The sequence below is a fragment of the Pseudoliparis swirei genome, chromosome 22, assembly GCF_029220125.1.
Source record: "Pseudoliparis swirei isolate HS2019 ecotype Mariana Trench chromosome 22, NWPU_hadal_v1, whole genome shotgun sequence".
NCBI lineage: Eukaryota > Metazoa > Chordata > Actinopteri > Perciformes > Liparidae > Pseudoliparis > Pseudoliparis swirei.
This window is the reverse complement of record NC_079409.1, coordinates 13,428,226-13,444,161: the sequence shown is the minus strand read 5'-3', so window position 1 is coordinate 13,444,161 and position 15,936 is coordinate 13,428,226. Positions and strand designations below refer to the sequence as shown.

The 15,936-nt window shown below is 42.8% G+C and overlaps 1 protein-coding gene across 1 annotated transcript in view; it reads left to right on the top strand.

The window, feature by feature from the left end:
- Window positions 1-1,076: 1,076 nt before the first annotated feature.
- itga10 (integrin, alpha 10) overlaps window positions 1,077-15,936 on the top strand; it is a 24,360-nt gene continuing 9,500 nt past the window's right edge. Inside the window, exons 1-7 of the mRNA XM_056444444.1 lie at window positions 1,077-1,790; window positions 9,089-9,200; window positions 9,317-9,426; window positions 9,513-9,598; window positions 11,063-11,177; window positions 11,275-11,402; window positions 11,978-12,126. Of these exons, the coding sequence (XP_056300419.1) occupies window positions 1,739-1,790; window positions 9,089-9,200; window positions 9,317-9,426; window positions 9,513-9,598; window positions 11,063-11,177; window positions 11,275-11,402; window positions 11,978-12,126 (752 nt within the window). The 5' untranslated portion in view covers window positions 1,077-1,738. The remainder of the gene's footprint in view (window positions 1,791-9,088; window positions 9,201-9,316; window positions 9,427-9,512; window positions 9,599-11,062; window positions 11,178-11,274; window positions 11,403-11,977; window positions 12,127-15,936) is intronic.

Here is a 15,936-nt window from a genome sequence, read left to right as displayed (position 1 = left end):
ACTGTAGGGACCTGAGAGGGGCGCCCACGAGCTTTACAGGAATATTCTGGAGTGGTCAGTGTCTCAGGTGCGATTCCGTATCCATGTTTAACTCTTTAGGTCCAGTTTTTAAAAAAAGACCGGTTGCATCCGGTTGGTCAAGAAAGCAATGTTTAACTCAATCCCGTATAGTTACTGCCTTAAGCATACAACATATGCTCTTATTTCCACACAATGAGGAAGCAGATGATTAATTAAATACTGGTATGTCTGATCAGACGATACTCAAACCTGCAGGTCTGAGTGGCGCATCCCTGGTTACACCTGGGAGGCCAGGGAAATGCCCCCACACTCTGTGTCACCTGATGTAAATAGTCAATACGCTGTGATTCATTAGTTCATTCATGCTTGACAAAGCAACAAAGAAAAGTCTAATGCTGTATAGATCAGTTATAAGCCATTAATATAAGTTTTGGTTTTAAAATCTTACTTCAGCGAGCCTGATACATTATCTTCAACTAATTATGAAACCCCCTCCCCATTTACCTCTTTTAGGAAAGGGCAGTGGGGCATCTAAACTAGACTCAGACTGGACGGTTTGTTGTAAAACGCCTTTATTGATGAATAATGAACTTTATTTACATTTGTAACTGCAGGCGACTGAAGATGAAGTCTCTAGTGGCTCAGAAACGGAACAAATGATTTCCCACAACCTGGCAACCCAAAAGTTGATCTTTATGATGGGTTATAATGGATCTACATTATTTATGAACCAGTTATACCGCCGTTAATTACATCTCTTGTAACCCCTCGATAGATGATGATTGGGTGTTACTTTATGCTCCACAGGGTGTGAGATAATGGGTTATCTAAAATAAATAAGTAGTCAGAGGTGAGCGATCTTCAGTTGGAAATGAAAAGAGAGCGGGAGAGGGAGAGAGATGTGAGTTTGAGGGTTGTCAATGTGAACTAGTTGGATGGAGGAGGGATAGAGGGAGGGCAATTCTAGGATAAATGCGCTCTTTCATTTCAAAGTGAAATCCGTTGCTAGAGGCACACGTTTACATCGACATGACTGCCGGGGAACAACCAGTGTGTTCTTAGAGTGAGACAATCAGCGGAGAGGATCATGGATAACAAATTATCTGAGGAACATCACCTTCAACTTGTGGCTTGATGAACCACAGCTTGTTCTTCAAAGACGCGCTCCGGAGTCGAGGGGCATCACGCGCCGTGCTGGCAGACAGTTTGGGAAGGTGTTGCACATTAGTAATGGTTTCATGATTCTGAACTGCTGCCTCTTGTTGGATGGGACAGGTGCAGGATTTTCACGCCGTAACATGGGTCACCGAGGTGTTAATGTAGTCCTTTCTCTTGATCTTAAAGAGCTCTCCGTGCACTACGACGCGGTTTAACTTTGTGTGGGGGCACCCACCACAGGGACTTTAAGAAACAATCACAAACATAAATCACGTTCAGGAATTATCGTATCAAGAAGTTTTTATTTTATTTTTTATATTCAACAACTCGAGATCGCTTTTGTAAACGAGGCCGCACTGGAGCAGCGTTTCACTGGATATTACGCATCTCTTGGGGAAAGAGAGAGCTGAGAACGCGCGTGTGCATTTAAGTGTGTGTGTGTGTGTGTGTGTGTGCGTGTGCGTGTGTGTGGTCGACGCCGAATACTCACAACAACTCAAGAGAAACACTTTGCAAACAGAGACAAATAGAGGAGAGACTCTTTCATTCAGTTTCATAAATGGATCTGCGTAAATATCGGTTGTGCCTGGACTTCATCCTTCTTCTAATAGGTAAGTTATACATTTCGATTAAGAAGTCGACTTGAAATTTGTGTTTTGCACATTCTGTTTAAAAAATAAGATGGAACTGCTGAAGGATGATGGGAGGCTGAACCCGAGGGGGAATCCCTGCTCTTAAACTTGTGAACTTTGGAGACCTTAAGTCAACCTCTTGTCCATGATTGATGCCTCTTCACTTCCCAGTTGCTCTCCTTCCCTCAAGCGCTGTCTCTCTGGGTGATATGATCCTTAACCTCTACAACTCCTGCACTTGAACATACATGTGTGAACGATTGTGTCATGCGTGCCTCCCTGCTGAGTCCCAAAGAGCTTTATTCTGTGTGACAGTAAGTGAGTGAGCATGAAGACATTCTTAACATGATTGTGTCCAGGAGAGAGAAGCGGGAATATTTAAGCATATGGCACACACCATTTGCCAAATAGATCAAAAGAAAAAGAAGTTGTGCATGAGTCCAACAAAGCACTGGTTCCTTGTTCAAAGGCTGATCCTTCGGTCAATCTGTCAGACATGTCAGTTATAAGGAAGAATCAGCGGTCGTTGCGTGTTCCCTCTGCCAAAGGTTCGTGGTTCCTCTCCTCTTACAGCTGAAACCTTCTGACCCTGCAGCTGAGTAACTCAACCCATATCCGCCATATCCATCGCTTAGACCTAAGAGCTAAAATTCCCCTAATAAGCACTCTGTGCCATGTGTGTTCTCGCCAAGGAGCATCAGCTCCGCTCCTGTACTCACGTTCGGTGTGGCAGAGCGGCCTCACACCTCGTTGACGCAAGGAACCTAAGAAAAAGACCATTGTTGTCTACAGAAGTGATTATGCAGCTGATAAGCATGGGTTTAACTGCTGAATTATGGGATGCAGTGAAGCAAAATGAGATCAATAGGCTGATATATTATGTTGTGCAAGGCATGTTAAGTTTGTACCTGCTCTGAGTCACACAGGCCGTGTATAGATTGAGACATTGGCATGTTGAAGAGTGATAATCCACAAAGTCAATTTTCATGCTGTTCAAAATACTTCATCCAGAATCTGAGTAATGAACAAGGACCTTACACCGCATCGCACATACACACACCTATTCACAAATGCCAGCCGCCTGTGGTAAGTGTGTACACATTGCCCCCCATCATCAGGTTAAATCAAGCATGAGCAGGGTAATTGTTTCCCCCTCTTTTGATTGTGCAACCTTTGATGTAAATTGTTCTGCAGTGTATGAGACCTTAGTGTAAGTGTTGCTGCATGTGTCTACAGGAGGAGCATGTGGGTGAGGGATGTGTGTTAATGGATTCAGCAGAGCTCCCCTGATGTGGACAGCAGGCATTTGTTCCACTGTTATGCTTTACTGAGTTGTTGAACACAAGTGTGTGTGTGTGTGTGTGTGTGGGGGGGGGTAATTGATCTAAAAGTCAATATTTGATTTCTTATGAATGTCAGTGGTGTAACATTGATTAATACGGAGATCAATAAGGTCTTGTTTTGTAGCACTGCTTTATTTGTATTCCTGATTTGGGGCTGTACAACATATATTTAATTATATTTATTTATTATATATTTAAGCATTTCATACAGCTCTGTCAGTCATGATTTGTTCTATTATATTTTTTTTAAATTATTTATTCAGGACATGCATGTGTGTGCGTGTGTGTGTGTGTGTCTGTCTGCGTGTGTGGGTGTGTGGGTGTTTGTGTGTGTCTGTATGTCTGTGTGTGTGTGTGTGTGTGAGAGAGTGTGTGTGTGTGTATGTGAGAGAGAGAGAGAGAGTGTGTGTGTGTGAGATTGTGTGTGTGTCTCTGTGTGTGTGTGTGGGAAAGAGAGAGAAAGTGTGTGTGTGTGTGTGTGTGTGTGAGTGCGTGTGTGTGTGTGTGTTTGATCCCAGTCATTACCTTCGCATTGAAAATGCCGGAAGGTTATGTTTTGATCGCCGTGTATTTATTTATTTATTTATTTGTATGCGTGTTATTCGCAAATCTCAAAAAGTATTGAACCGAATCGCATGAAATTTGGTGGGATGATTGTTTATTATCCGGGGACCAGTTGATTAGATTTTGGGATCGATCGGGTCAAAGGTCAAAGGTCATGAACAGGTCAAAATCTTTCGCAGAACTCAAAAAGTATTGAACCGAATCGCATGAAATTTGGTGGGATGATTGTTTATTATCCGGGGACCAGTTGATTAGATTTTGGGATCGATCGGGTCAAAGGTCAAAGGTCAAAGGTCATGAACAGGTCAAAATCTTTCGCATAACTCAAAAAGTATTGAACCGAATCGCATGAAATTTGGTGGGATGATTGTTTATTATCCGGGGACCAGTTGATTAGATTTTGGGATCGATCGGGTCAAAGGTCAAAGGTCATGAACAGGTCAAAATCTTTCGCAGAACTCAAAAAGTATTGAACCGAATCGCATGAAATTTGGTGGGATGATTGTTTATTATCCGGGGACCAGTTGACTAGATTTTGGGATTGATCGGGTCAAAGGTCAAGGTCAAAGGTCATGAACAGGTCAAAATGTTCTTGAATCGCATGAAATTTGGTGGGATGATTGTTTATTATCCGGGGACCAGTTGATTAGATTTTGGGATCGATCGGGTCAAAGGTCAAAGGTCATGAACAGGTCAATTTTTTTTGCAGAACTCAAAAAGTATTGAACCGAATCGCATGAAATTTGGTGGGATGATTGGTTATTATCCGGGGACCATTTGATTAGATTTTGGGATCAATCGGGTCAAAGGTCAAGGTCAAGGTAATGGAAAGGTCAAACTCTTTTTTTTACCATAGCACGATACATTTTGTCCAATTGGCATGCAACTAATGCCAAAATGTTCATAATTCAATGCCCAATCTTGTGATATGCGAAGGTATGCGCTCTACCGAGTGCCCATTCTAGTTCCTACATGTGTTGCTCTTATTCTCTCAGCTTGCTTCGCTTCTCGTGTTTTTTTACTCTCCCATAATTTGTTGACTTTCATTCCTACTCCCCCTCTTCCTCCACCCCCATTTCCCACGAGAGGGTGACAGAGATGAGAACAGAAGGTGAGCGAGATAATGGAGAGAAAATCTGTTAAAGGGGGTGAGAAGAGGTGAAGGGGGAGGAGAAGGGGGGTGCACGGGGGAACATTATGAGTCGGTTTAATAAAGATGATAGAAACAGACGAGCAGACATCTCTTCTGTAGGACATCGCACAGGGACATTTAAGAACCAGAGGAACAGACAAGAAGTAAAGCAACATTTAAATAAGACAGTCCAGTTAAAAACCCACATCAGTGTCTGGATGCTGCTATAAGAGCTGGCATGTCTCTACAGCCTCCAACACATGGGAGGGTAAATTTCACTTTCTGTGAACATATACATACAGCAGGCCTTTTTAGCCTTTGAACCCCTTCCGCTTGCGCCAACCAGCTAACTGGCGCCTGCGCGCCTCTCCCCCCTCCCACACCCCTCCCCCTCTCACGCGCCTCCCGTCAACCCCGCCAACCTTCCTCGCGCGCGCGCTCACTACTACCCCCCCCACCAAACAACAACTCATCAATATTCTGTGCGGCCCTCACACCCCCTGTGATTTTCTTATTTGGCCCACTTGCTACTGAAGTTGAATAGCCCTGACATACAGTCTACCGCCCAGTCACAGCCACACACATCACAGTACGCCCAGAGCCGTGTGTGTGGTTGAGAGAATCTGGACCGAGTTCGCCTTGATACATGTTGGCTGCCAGTTGTCATGGCGATGGGTGGTCAGACAGGCTGCGGTGCAGTGTCACATATAAACCCCAATGAAAATGGAACCAGGGGAGGGAGGACAGGGCGGGAAAACAGGGACCGATGGTACAGTTGAGTGGGTTGTGCAGGGAGGGGGCGCCGTGTGGCACCGTGTGTGTTTTCAGAGAGTTTTAAAAGAAAGGAGCAATTTATGGTTTATGAGAGAATGAGTGAAATAGGAGGATGACAGAGAAAATCAGTAGCAGGGAGTCCCCCCCGATAAAAAACCCTGCTACGGGGGAGGCTCGTTTGTTTTGGAAAGCAATTTTGAATTAGAGAGAGTGGTGGACGTTGCCACGAGAAGAGAGAGACACAGTTTACTGCACTGTGGATACAAGCGTGGTGGGAGAGAATAAGAGAGAATAACAAAGGCTGGATGGAAAAACTGAAATTCATTCTGGCCATGAATACGTACGATTTAGTATCAAGAAATGAATCTGTCCTTGCATACGCATAATCCCATCGGTGAAGTGCATTAAGCATCTGTGGAGATACGGTAGATGGCTGGATCTCAAAGTCACTGGAGGATTGGATGTTCAAATATTGAAACCTCACTCAGATCTGCAAGATGAGCAGAAACCAGACTTACGAGTCCACAGCTGGTGGCCTTCCACTGTTGGCATGCTAACATGCTCAATGGCAGTGCTAACTGTAGGTTTAATGTCTACCATGCTTCATATCTTAGCAGGCTTAGCACTCAAGTACAGCTGAGAATGATTGGGTTGCCATTTCGATTGCAGGTGTTTGGTCATAATTCAAAGTACAATTTCGACCTGATCATGGCGCTAGATGAAAACATAACAGATCACTAAAGTCATCAAAATTCATCTTTAGGACATTAATCTGTGCTCCAAATGTCACGCTAATGCATCCAATGGTTGTTAAAACATTGAAATCAAATCCACAATTAAACAACATCGGGACAAAACTCAGTAGATCTTCCAAGTCAACACGATTCATCCCTTGGGGATTTTGGAAGTCTGGAGCAAACCGGTGGAGCAATCAGCAAAACGACATCGCCATCCTTCGAGTCACGCTTGAAAAAACACAGAATCGCAACTTTATGTGCGTTGAGTAAATCTGAGTAAGAGAAGAAACATCCAGGACGATACAGGGAAAACATCTGTACGGAAGGATAAATGAAAGCGCAGGCAGAAGAAACAGTATGTGAGAAAGACAGGAGCAAAGATGTAGGAGAAACATTGAACATATCTAGTTTCCTTCTCAAAACCAGCCGCAATCCCCCGGTGACGGGCCTGTCTTGGGTAACTGTCTTTGCATGTCAGTGTGTATTTGTGGGGAAGTATCTGTTCGTGAGCTGGAGTATCGTCACGGCTGCAGTGTTCTCGTCTTGTTCCCCATCTTGAGTACTTTTCTATAGTGGAATCATTGAGATGTGCACAGTAGGTCTTCACGATACATGTCGACTCTATATTATTTTGAAATCCCTTAAAAGAAAACATACCCAGAACACCCTCCAGGGCTACACATCACAGATGAAGTGTGACAAGTCAAATATGAACTGTCAGCTTGTGTTTATGAGACTAGGCTACGCCATGATGCTCTTTCATTTCGATGGAAGTGTGTATCTAAAGGAAATAACAAGGAGAGTTAGTTTCCTGTCAGCCCCTGACGACCTCAGCTCGCACATTTGCTGAAACAGAGAATAAAGTTGTGTTAAATGACAAAGTATGTACTGTTACATGCAGCGTGCATTCAATTGGGATATACTTCTTCTCTAGCTATGCAGTTTGAACTTTGCTCCTCTAGCCCACAGGATTGTGGGTCAGAAAAGCTTCAAAATGGACCAGATGTCGTAGGACATCCTGTTATTTTTGGTATGGTGCATTTGAGACACTATGTATTGGGACACACCAAATCTTTTTCTGGCATATGAATCAGAATGGGTATTGGACCGCACAGTAAATGTGGATCCATTTGTTATTGCTCTGCACAGTACACTGTGCATGTGTATACATCTTAACACCAGCAGGACACAGGAAACAGGTCGAAACTAATTACAAAGAAACGAGGTATTTAGAGACGGACTGATTGTGATGCTGAGCAGGAGGAGATACAGACATCGGAGACAACCTCACACCTGATGTCGGCAAGATGAGTTGTATAACTTGTTTAATTTAGAATTAGATTATTGTCTTCAGAAAACATAATACCTAACCGTAATACCTAGATGCAACAAGTCATAATACATGAATTGACTATATGGAGGTTTGTGCTAACGAGGCAATCCTAAATTCCTTTGAAACATTTTTAATTTCTAAAAGGTTTGTTTCATTTGTTCATTCAGTTTCACTCTGATTAGCATGGTACACATTAGGCACGTAGTAACTAGGCACGTGTTACCTACCTTTATGTATTTTCTTTGCCGTTGAAAAAACATATTATACACAACTTTCCCTTTCAGACTGTGAAAAAAAGAGATGTGTGTCTTTCAATTTTCCCGTTGGAACAACTTTTCGTGCTTCTGTTTAATCCTAAATGTTCACAACTAAGACTCCCATGTTGTTGCTCTCTGTCTTCTCTGTGTCTCCCTCACCTCTCTCTCTCTCTCTTTCTCTCTCTCTCTCATTGAATGAAGGCCCAGCTTGTATGTTACAACAGGGGGCTCACTATACTGCATAGTTTTTCTAACCCACTCCCTTCCCTGCCTTGCCTCTTCTCTTTTCTCCCCATTTCCCCTCAGACTGAACTCCCTTTTTCCTCAGAGGTTGCCTTTGCTCACTCTGTTTATTCGTTTTTTTCAGCCCCCCTTCTCCCTCCCTCGAATCCCCTCTCCCAAGGCCAAGGCGGAAAATAATAATCCAACTTTCGACTTTACAGTTGTGTTCACACAGCCCCAAATTTTGCATATTTATCAATCATTCTAGCGGTTAATCAATATTATTTACGTCAACTCGTAATGTTAACGTCGTTAAACGAAAGTATAAATCATACATCAAAAATGTGTGTCAATTTCTCGTCCATTGTTTTTACAGTAATTCTGAAGTTATTAAAAGTAGTCTGGCTCATCACCCACCGTGAGATTTGTCATTGTTAAGCTGGGTCTTTATCTCAGGAATATCTTTAGGAAATTTGACACAAACATCCGTTTGGACTTAAGGACGAACGGATCAAAATGTTGTGGTCAAAAGTCCCTGTGAGCCAAGAAAACACATTTTTGGCCACAACTCAATAACTGATATACTAATTATGAAAAATTTAGATAAATAGTTAAAATGAGACCATTTTGTACAGACATGGATGTAAACTGCAACCTGGTAGAAACATAGAACTGCAAGGCGGTACTTCTAGTTTTTACTTATTAAACAAACAAGAGATAACTTGCTTCAGGTGTTCTGGAAGGTTGTGTTACATTTGGACCGATCAAAGCAAGCTGTTCCAGTAATTATGCTAAGCTAGCATGCTACTGGCTGTGGTGTAGAGTTTAAGAGTTTGAGGGAATGTCCATTCCAAAATACAAAATCTTGTCTTTTTTCATCTGTGTATTCATCTTTTCTGTTTTTTTTTTTTTCAGGGTTGTGTCGGTGCTTCAACATCGATGTAAAGCATCCTCGCATCTTCACCGGTCCAGCGGACGCTCTGTTTGGCTTCTCTGTTCTTCAACATGAATCAGATGGAGAGAAATTGTACGTTTGTGTGAATAGGAATGAAAGAAAAGAGCAACAAATAATTACATTTCACGATTCTTAAACAGAGAGGATGTAGAGTGAATGTTCTGATGATAAATGACATTCTGTTGAAGGATGCTGGTCGGCGCTCCCTGGGACGGGCCGCCCAACAACAGGAAAGGAGATGTGTACAAATGCATCGTGGGAGAGGAGATGAACTCAAACTGCAGCAAAGTGAATCTCGGTGAGAGAAACAAATACCAGTAACAGCTCAACTCTCCCTGTGTTGACCCAGATGCTACAATAAACCGGTCTGTCTATCTGTCTCAGGTGAGGCTCTCCAGAACGTTTCTAAAAACCTGAGAAATTCTCACCTGGGAATGACGCTGACTCCAGAATCTCCTGACGGCTTCCTGGTACGTGGTTTCAACACTGAGAGACAAGACTTTGTATTGTTGCTACGTGGGCATGTGGTTGAGTTTGGGAGCCTGAAGTGATTCGGAGACCCGGTTGAGTTCGTTTGACAGAATGTTAATGAATCATCTCTGTTGCTGTGTTCTTCATTTGACTTCAGATGTGACCATATGCGGTTCACTGATCCTCACCTTATAGATACCTTTTTGAGATCCATATCCACAATTGAAAAGTCAAACACAGACTGAGTTGGTGGACTGAACTACACATAACAGTGTAAATACTGTAATTATGCAACTTTTACAGCTAATCTTCCTCGGGAAAATGTACGTTCTATTTTTGAGAGATTGTAGGAGGTAGGCTACCGCTTTGAGACTAATATTGTTTTTATTTTCAAGTTAAATCTCAGATCAATCAAGTGCAAGTCCTGCTAGCCGTCTGTTTTGTGTGTATGTGTGTACGTTAGAAACAGTGTCTAACGTGTCTATGTTAGACACAAGCAATAGGTCTCCACCAGGTTTTTACTGTTGCACTGTTGTGGAGTCGAGTACAGTTCATGAACGCCATCCAGCTTATCCCACTCTAATGTGTGTGCATGTGTGTGTGTGTGTGTGTGTGTGTTTATTTTAACCCCAGTGGTCAGGTCTATAACAGGATCGGAATGCGTCTCCGGCCCTTTGTTAATGACAGACTTACCAAAAGCCATAGCACCTCACTCGCTTTCCTCCGTCCTCTCCCTCCTTCCCTTTTCTCATCCATCTCTCCATCCCTTCCCCTCTGCCTTAGGAGAAAACCGTTTATAATGACAGAGCGAGCAAAACCAGGCTGTTTCCCTTTCTCTCGTTCTCCCCCATCTTTTCCCACTTTCGGTCTCTTTCTTTTGTCTCTCTGCTGTATGCATGAGTTTCTCTTTTATCTTCTCTTTCCGCACTTCCCCCCATAATCTCCTTCTCGGCATGAAAGCCAAATAAATGGAAAGCTTTGAAGTCAGAAATATTTTATACGATGTACCCCCTCCCCACGCCTCATTTAACCCCCTACACACGATCAGATGTAAATTGCTTTTTACTGGTCTGGTGTTCCAACTCTGTTAAACCACTCAAGACAAGAGCGCAAATACGTCAACAACTATCTCCCTGCCTCTCCCTCATTTTTCAGACCCCCCCCCCCCCTGAAAACCACACTATTGTAGTTTTTCCATGAGCTATTCCCTCTCATGACTTGTTTTCTTTATGTTACCCGTCTGCCCTAGTTTAGCTATTTTTGTGTTTATTCAGTCACACAACCATTTTTGTCTACGAGTTCAAACTCTTTGATAACGACCAAAAAAACACAGAAAATTCTTGCAAGCGAAACACAAACACTTGAAAATACAAACGGCTCAAATTGACTGTAGCTGCTCCCGAAATCGCTTCACCTCTAAGACAGCTGATGTGTGTTTCTATGTGTCTGTGTGTGTTTGGCAGGCATGTGCCCCTCTGTGGTCTCAGGAGTGCGGTACCTCTATGTTCAGCACTGGCATCTGTGCCTCTGTCAGCGACAACCTCGAACCAAGAGGGACCATCGCTCCGACAGCGCAGAGTAACCACACGTTTCCAGACTCATTTTGGTACAGAAACATGTTGCAGGCCCGTTTCAGCCAACCAATTCTTTCTTTCTTTTACCCCGACATGTGCAGGGTGCTCCACATACATGGACATTGTGATCGTGCTGGACGGCTCCAACAGCATCTACCCCTGGTACGAGGTGCAGAACTTCCTCAGCAACATCCTCAGCAAGTTCCACATCAGCTTGGACCAGATGCAGGTAAAAGTGCAAGTCAATGTTTATTTGCTCTGCCGATACATATTATTTACATTAGTAATGGAAACTTGTGGGTTTGAATTTGAGTGAGTCTCCCACTTAAATCTCTGGAACCCCTTAGCTGTTGCCCAGAAGAGTCAGACAAGCTCGTCCCTTGAGTGAAAACATGCACAGAGTGACAGAGGAACCCGTTTGGCAAATATAACCCGAATGAATTGCTTCAGTAATGTAAAGGGACATAAGCAGAGCTAGTTTGAGGTTGTTGAGGAATGGGAGTCGGGGGGGCTCTGGGAACGTTAAACAACAAGAGGGCGTTTGGGTTTTGAAAAGGGAGGATGAGGGGTAGCAGGCAAAGTGAGGTGAAGAGGAAATACCTCTGGTTTTTGAATGAATTAAAAAATTCCCAGAGAACTCTGTTTACTTTAAGAACAATATTGTGACTTAGATAGATAGTTCACCCCCCGAACAAGAGTCTCAGATGTTGCTTTCCACAACAGTGTGCCAGCGCAACCATAAACATGTGGCATTGTTGAAATGTGTGTGTGTGTGTGTGTGTGTGTGTATGTGGGCACATTCAGGTTGGTATACTGCAGTATGGCGAGGTAGCGGTCCACGAGTGGTCTCTGAAAGACTACCAGACCACACAGGAGGTGGTGGAGGCCGCCAAGAACATCAGCAGACAGGAGGGACGAGAGACGCGCACCGCCTACGCCATCCACACGGCCTGGTAGGCTGTCAATCACTGTTACTCCCCTCTCATTGGCTGATGCTCTTTGTATTCGGTAGATCTGGCTGGCTGACTGTACATTTTCTAGCTGTTTAGATTTTGGTATAACATTCTTAGTTTGTTTTTCTATAACTATATCACGATATAATTTGTAGTTATGATGACAATCAGGTCTGTTTCTTTCTGGTCTGTTCTTTGTGATACTATGTGTATGATCCCATCAGGCTGATTTTTATTAACAGCTTACTAAGATACTTAAATTGCCAACTAACGTTCGATATAGATGAACTCAATCAGCTGACTGACCACAAAATGAACAATTAAGTATCCCTTTACCGTCAGACTTCTTACACTGAAGTTTTCTCAAGTAAGAGGAATCACATGACTGACCGCCAGGCCAGTCTCAATGCACCCACCAGCAGCTGTGTCCCATCTCAGAAACAATGCAGGACGTTTCCAAACTGGTGTAATTTGGATAAACTGTCCACATAGAGTAAATCTAAATGGAAAAAATCATAATAAAGGGACATATTAACAGCTTTTAGCCTGGCTTTAAATCTCACATGACGCCCAGTATCAAGGCACCCAGATGCTATGCATTGTGGGACAGTTGAGTGTTTGCAGCAACACGACCTCACACACACCCGTACATGCCACTAGCCCAGCACCAATCAGCAGAAAAAACATCTCTAGTTTATTGAGCAGATATACATTATACATTCCTGACAAAAAAGTGCAGACCAACTTTAAAATACTCTCATCAGTTTCTCATCATGAATGTTCTTCGTGGACGTATGTTCATGGTATTTAAGATGGTAACCCAAGTCTAAAGAAACAGCTCTTCATGTTGAGCGGCAGTGAAAACCTCTTGGTCTTAAAATATCTTTTCTTTTAAAAATCAAATTCCTGCTTTATTAAAGTCGTACCCACATGGAGCACCACACCCAGACCCGATGTGTGGCCACAGTTTCTTTTTGGGATGTGTGTGTCTTGGAGAGATGTTCCACTTCTTACACACATGCCCACACACACACGCACACACACGCGCGCATACACACAAGTAATTGGAGAGTTCCTGTTTTTTCTGCTACATTTTAAGGTAAAAGTTGGAGAAGTGAAGAAGGAACATTTAAAAGGTATATTGAAAAGCAGTGACTGGAAAATAGAGCCAGTAAATTAGTGTAACTGTGGCATTAAAACACCAGGAAATCGAGACACATTTGACCTTTTGATCTCATTACCTTTCCCGCCTTGTAAGACGGTGAAAACACACAATCAAACGTAGACATCAAAACTATTTAAAGAACATTTTAAAATAGCTTTGTTGAAGATTTTCTTAAATGTGTGTCTGTCACTGTAAAGAAGTCAAGATGGGGTCACAGTATTTAAAATCATTTTTAATTACTTTGATATCAATATAACAACTTGTGTCTGGACTTACAGGAACACACAGCACACACTCCTGCTCACACACACAGATGGGCCGATAGCAGAGCTCGCTCCTCAGGGACGTGACGGGGTAGAACAACAGTGGGACTAGCTGAGCTGGTCCAGTGGGCTGTGGCCCAGCCGGACCCAGCCTGGTCAGACAAGTGGTGCTCTTACAGCTGTAAAAATACACACTTACAGTACACACATACACCGATGAACACCGACACACATATTACGGGTTCACGCCATACACTCAAATTCACATGCACGCTTTGTATTTCTATTCTCACACATGCAGAGCTGTAGATTTAAGCCTTTAGACTTGAAGGACTTGACTTGAAGGGGATTTGACTAAGACCAGACTGGCTGAGTCTTGGCTCATTGGTCAAGTCAGTAGAAATAAACTCACCAAATCGTCTATGTAACTTCATAAACTAATGCTATCAAAGTGTTGTGGTAAGACCCAAGAACAGTTTGAAAAAGAATGAATCTCCAAACACGATAAAGGGAAAAATGAGGGCAACACTTGGGGAAACTGGACCAACACGACCACAGCCTGCACATCTTGAGCACCACAATGTCCTCCACAGACTGCAGGTTCCACTTCTGCACTCCTTCATTCTCAAAACACAACATAACCAGTCCACTCTGCCTCCCCCAGTAGTACCGGTCCACTCTGGTTCCACTGCGCTCTTCAAACTCAAAACATTTTGAGCTGAATGAGGCCTTGGCGTGATTAATAATATGCCTATTTAAGTAAAAGAAAAATACAGATTTTTAAGGATACACAAAATAAACATATTGTTAATTGTTACAGTAACAAGAATGTAATTTGTAACTTGACACTGTTTTTACACTTTGTTTTTATTTTACATTAAACAAACAGGATGTAAAGTGTTCATTTAATAGCTTTAGGTAGATTGTGTTACTATTAGAAAGAGCCCGGCTAGCTGTTCCCCTGCTGGTTGTAACTTTATATTTAACCTACAGACATGAGAGTGGTATTGATTTTCTTGTCTAAATAGTGGCAAGAAAGCAAAATAGCGCATTTTTTTCCTAATTAGTTTGTCCTTTCAAACTAATCATTTGAAAGGACAAAAAAAAGAACAATGATAATACAGTTGTTAAAAAGAAAACCCTGCATTACTGGAGCTGCCAATTTAAAAAAGAATATAAGTTGCTTTGAGCGTACTGAGTGTGACGCTGACAAGTAAATGACAGTAATGGGTTGAATGCAGAGAAGATGACAGACTGATCAACATCTCACAGTACAATTTGATTTACCACTGATTTGTATGTTGCTCCACCCGCTCACCCACACACACACACTCACACAAAAGTACACACAGACCGCTGCGCCATGTCGTTACCACACTGCTGTGACTCCATAAAATAGCTTGTAAATACAACCAGTCCTCCCAATTAGCGCCACTCACTTTCTATTTATTTACTTTCTTTTATCTCCCCTTCCATGCCTCATCTCCATGTCTCTCTCCTTTAATCCAAATGTTTCTGTGCTTCCCTCTTTTCCTTTTTGTTCTTCCTTCCCTCCTTCCCTGTTTATGTCTTGTCACATTATTTCTCTCCCTCTCTTCTACCACTTTACTTCTCCCTTGTATAATTCCCTCTTCTCCACCAGTTTTATTTAACTGGATACATCACACAATCTTATGGCCACATCAGAGCAGGATTTGAACTTCTCAGTTGTAATGTTTGGCTCCGCATTTTATCACTTTTAATTTGTATTCCCGACCCTTTTCTCTTCCTTTGAGCTCCCGTGCTTATTACTTCTCGGTTTCTCGCCCTTTTCTCTCTCTTTTTTCTATTTTCCCAGACTAATTGTTACCTATTTGCCATTTCTTGTTTCTCATCTTGATCCAGTTTTTTACTCATCTATTTGTTCCTCTGTTATTTGTCCTCACTTCTGTTTTCTCCTCTCTGCCCCCTATGTAATTTGCAGACTGCATAGGGGAAACATTTGTTTTTAACTCTGAGTTTCTTGTGGCTGACCACAATGTTATATTTAGACAAGGGCTGGAGTTAGGCCTTAAAATGACTGAGTTCACTGGCCGTGACTCTTCTCCTCAGTTCAATGTTTGTGTGTGTGTGTGTGTGTGTGTGTGTGTTAGTCTGAGGCTTACCAGCCCTATTCAACACGTGAGTCAGGTCCCACTGAGAACAGGTTACTGGACACAAACAGGGTGTGCCTTGGTGTGTTAGTGTGTGTCGTTTAGGTTTCCTCTCCGTATCACGGCACAGCAGGATGGGAATGCACAGATGTGGTCGCTGTGTGCAATGACATGTGCACACTGCATGCCATGACTAGCAGCCAAAGTCTGTGTGCCAAATATGACTAATATAATTGTGGTACACTTGTGA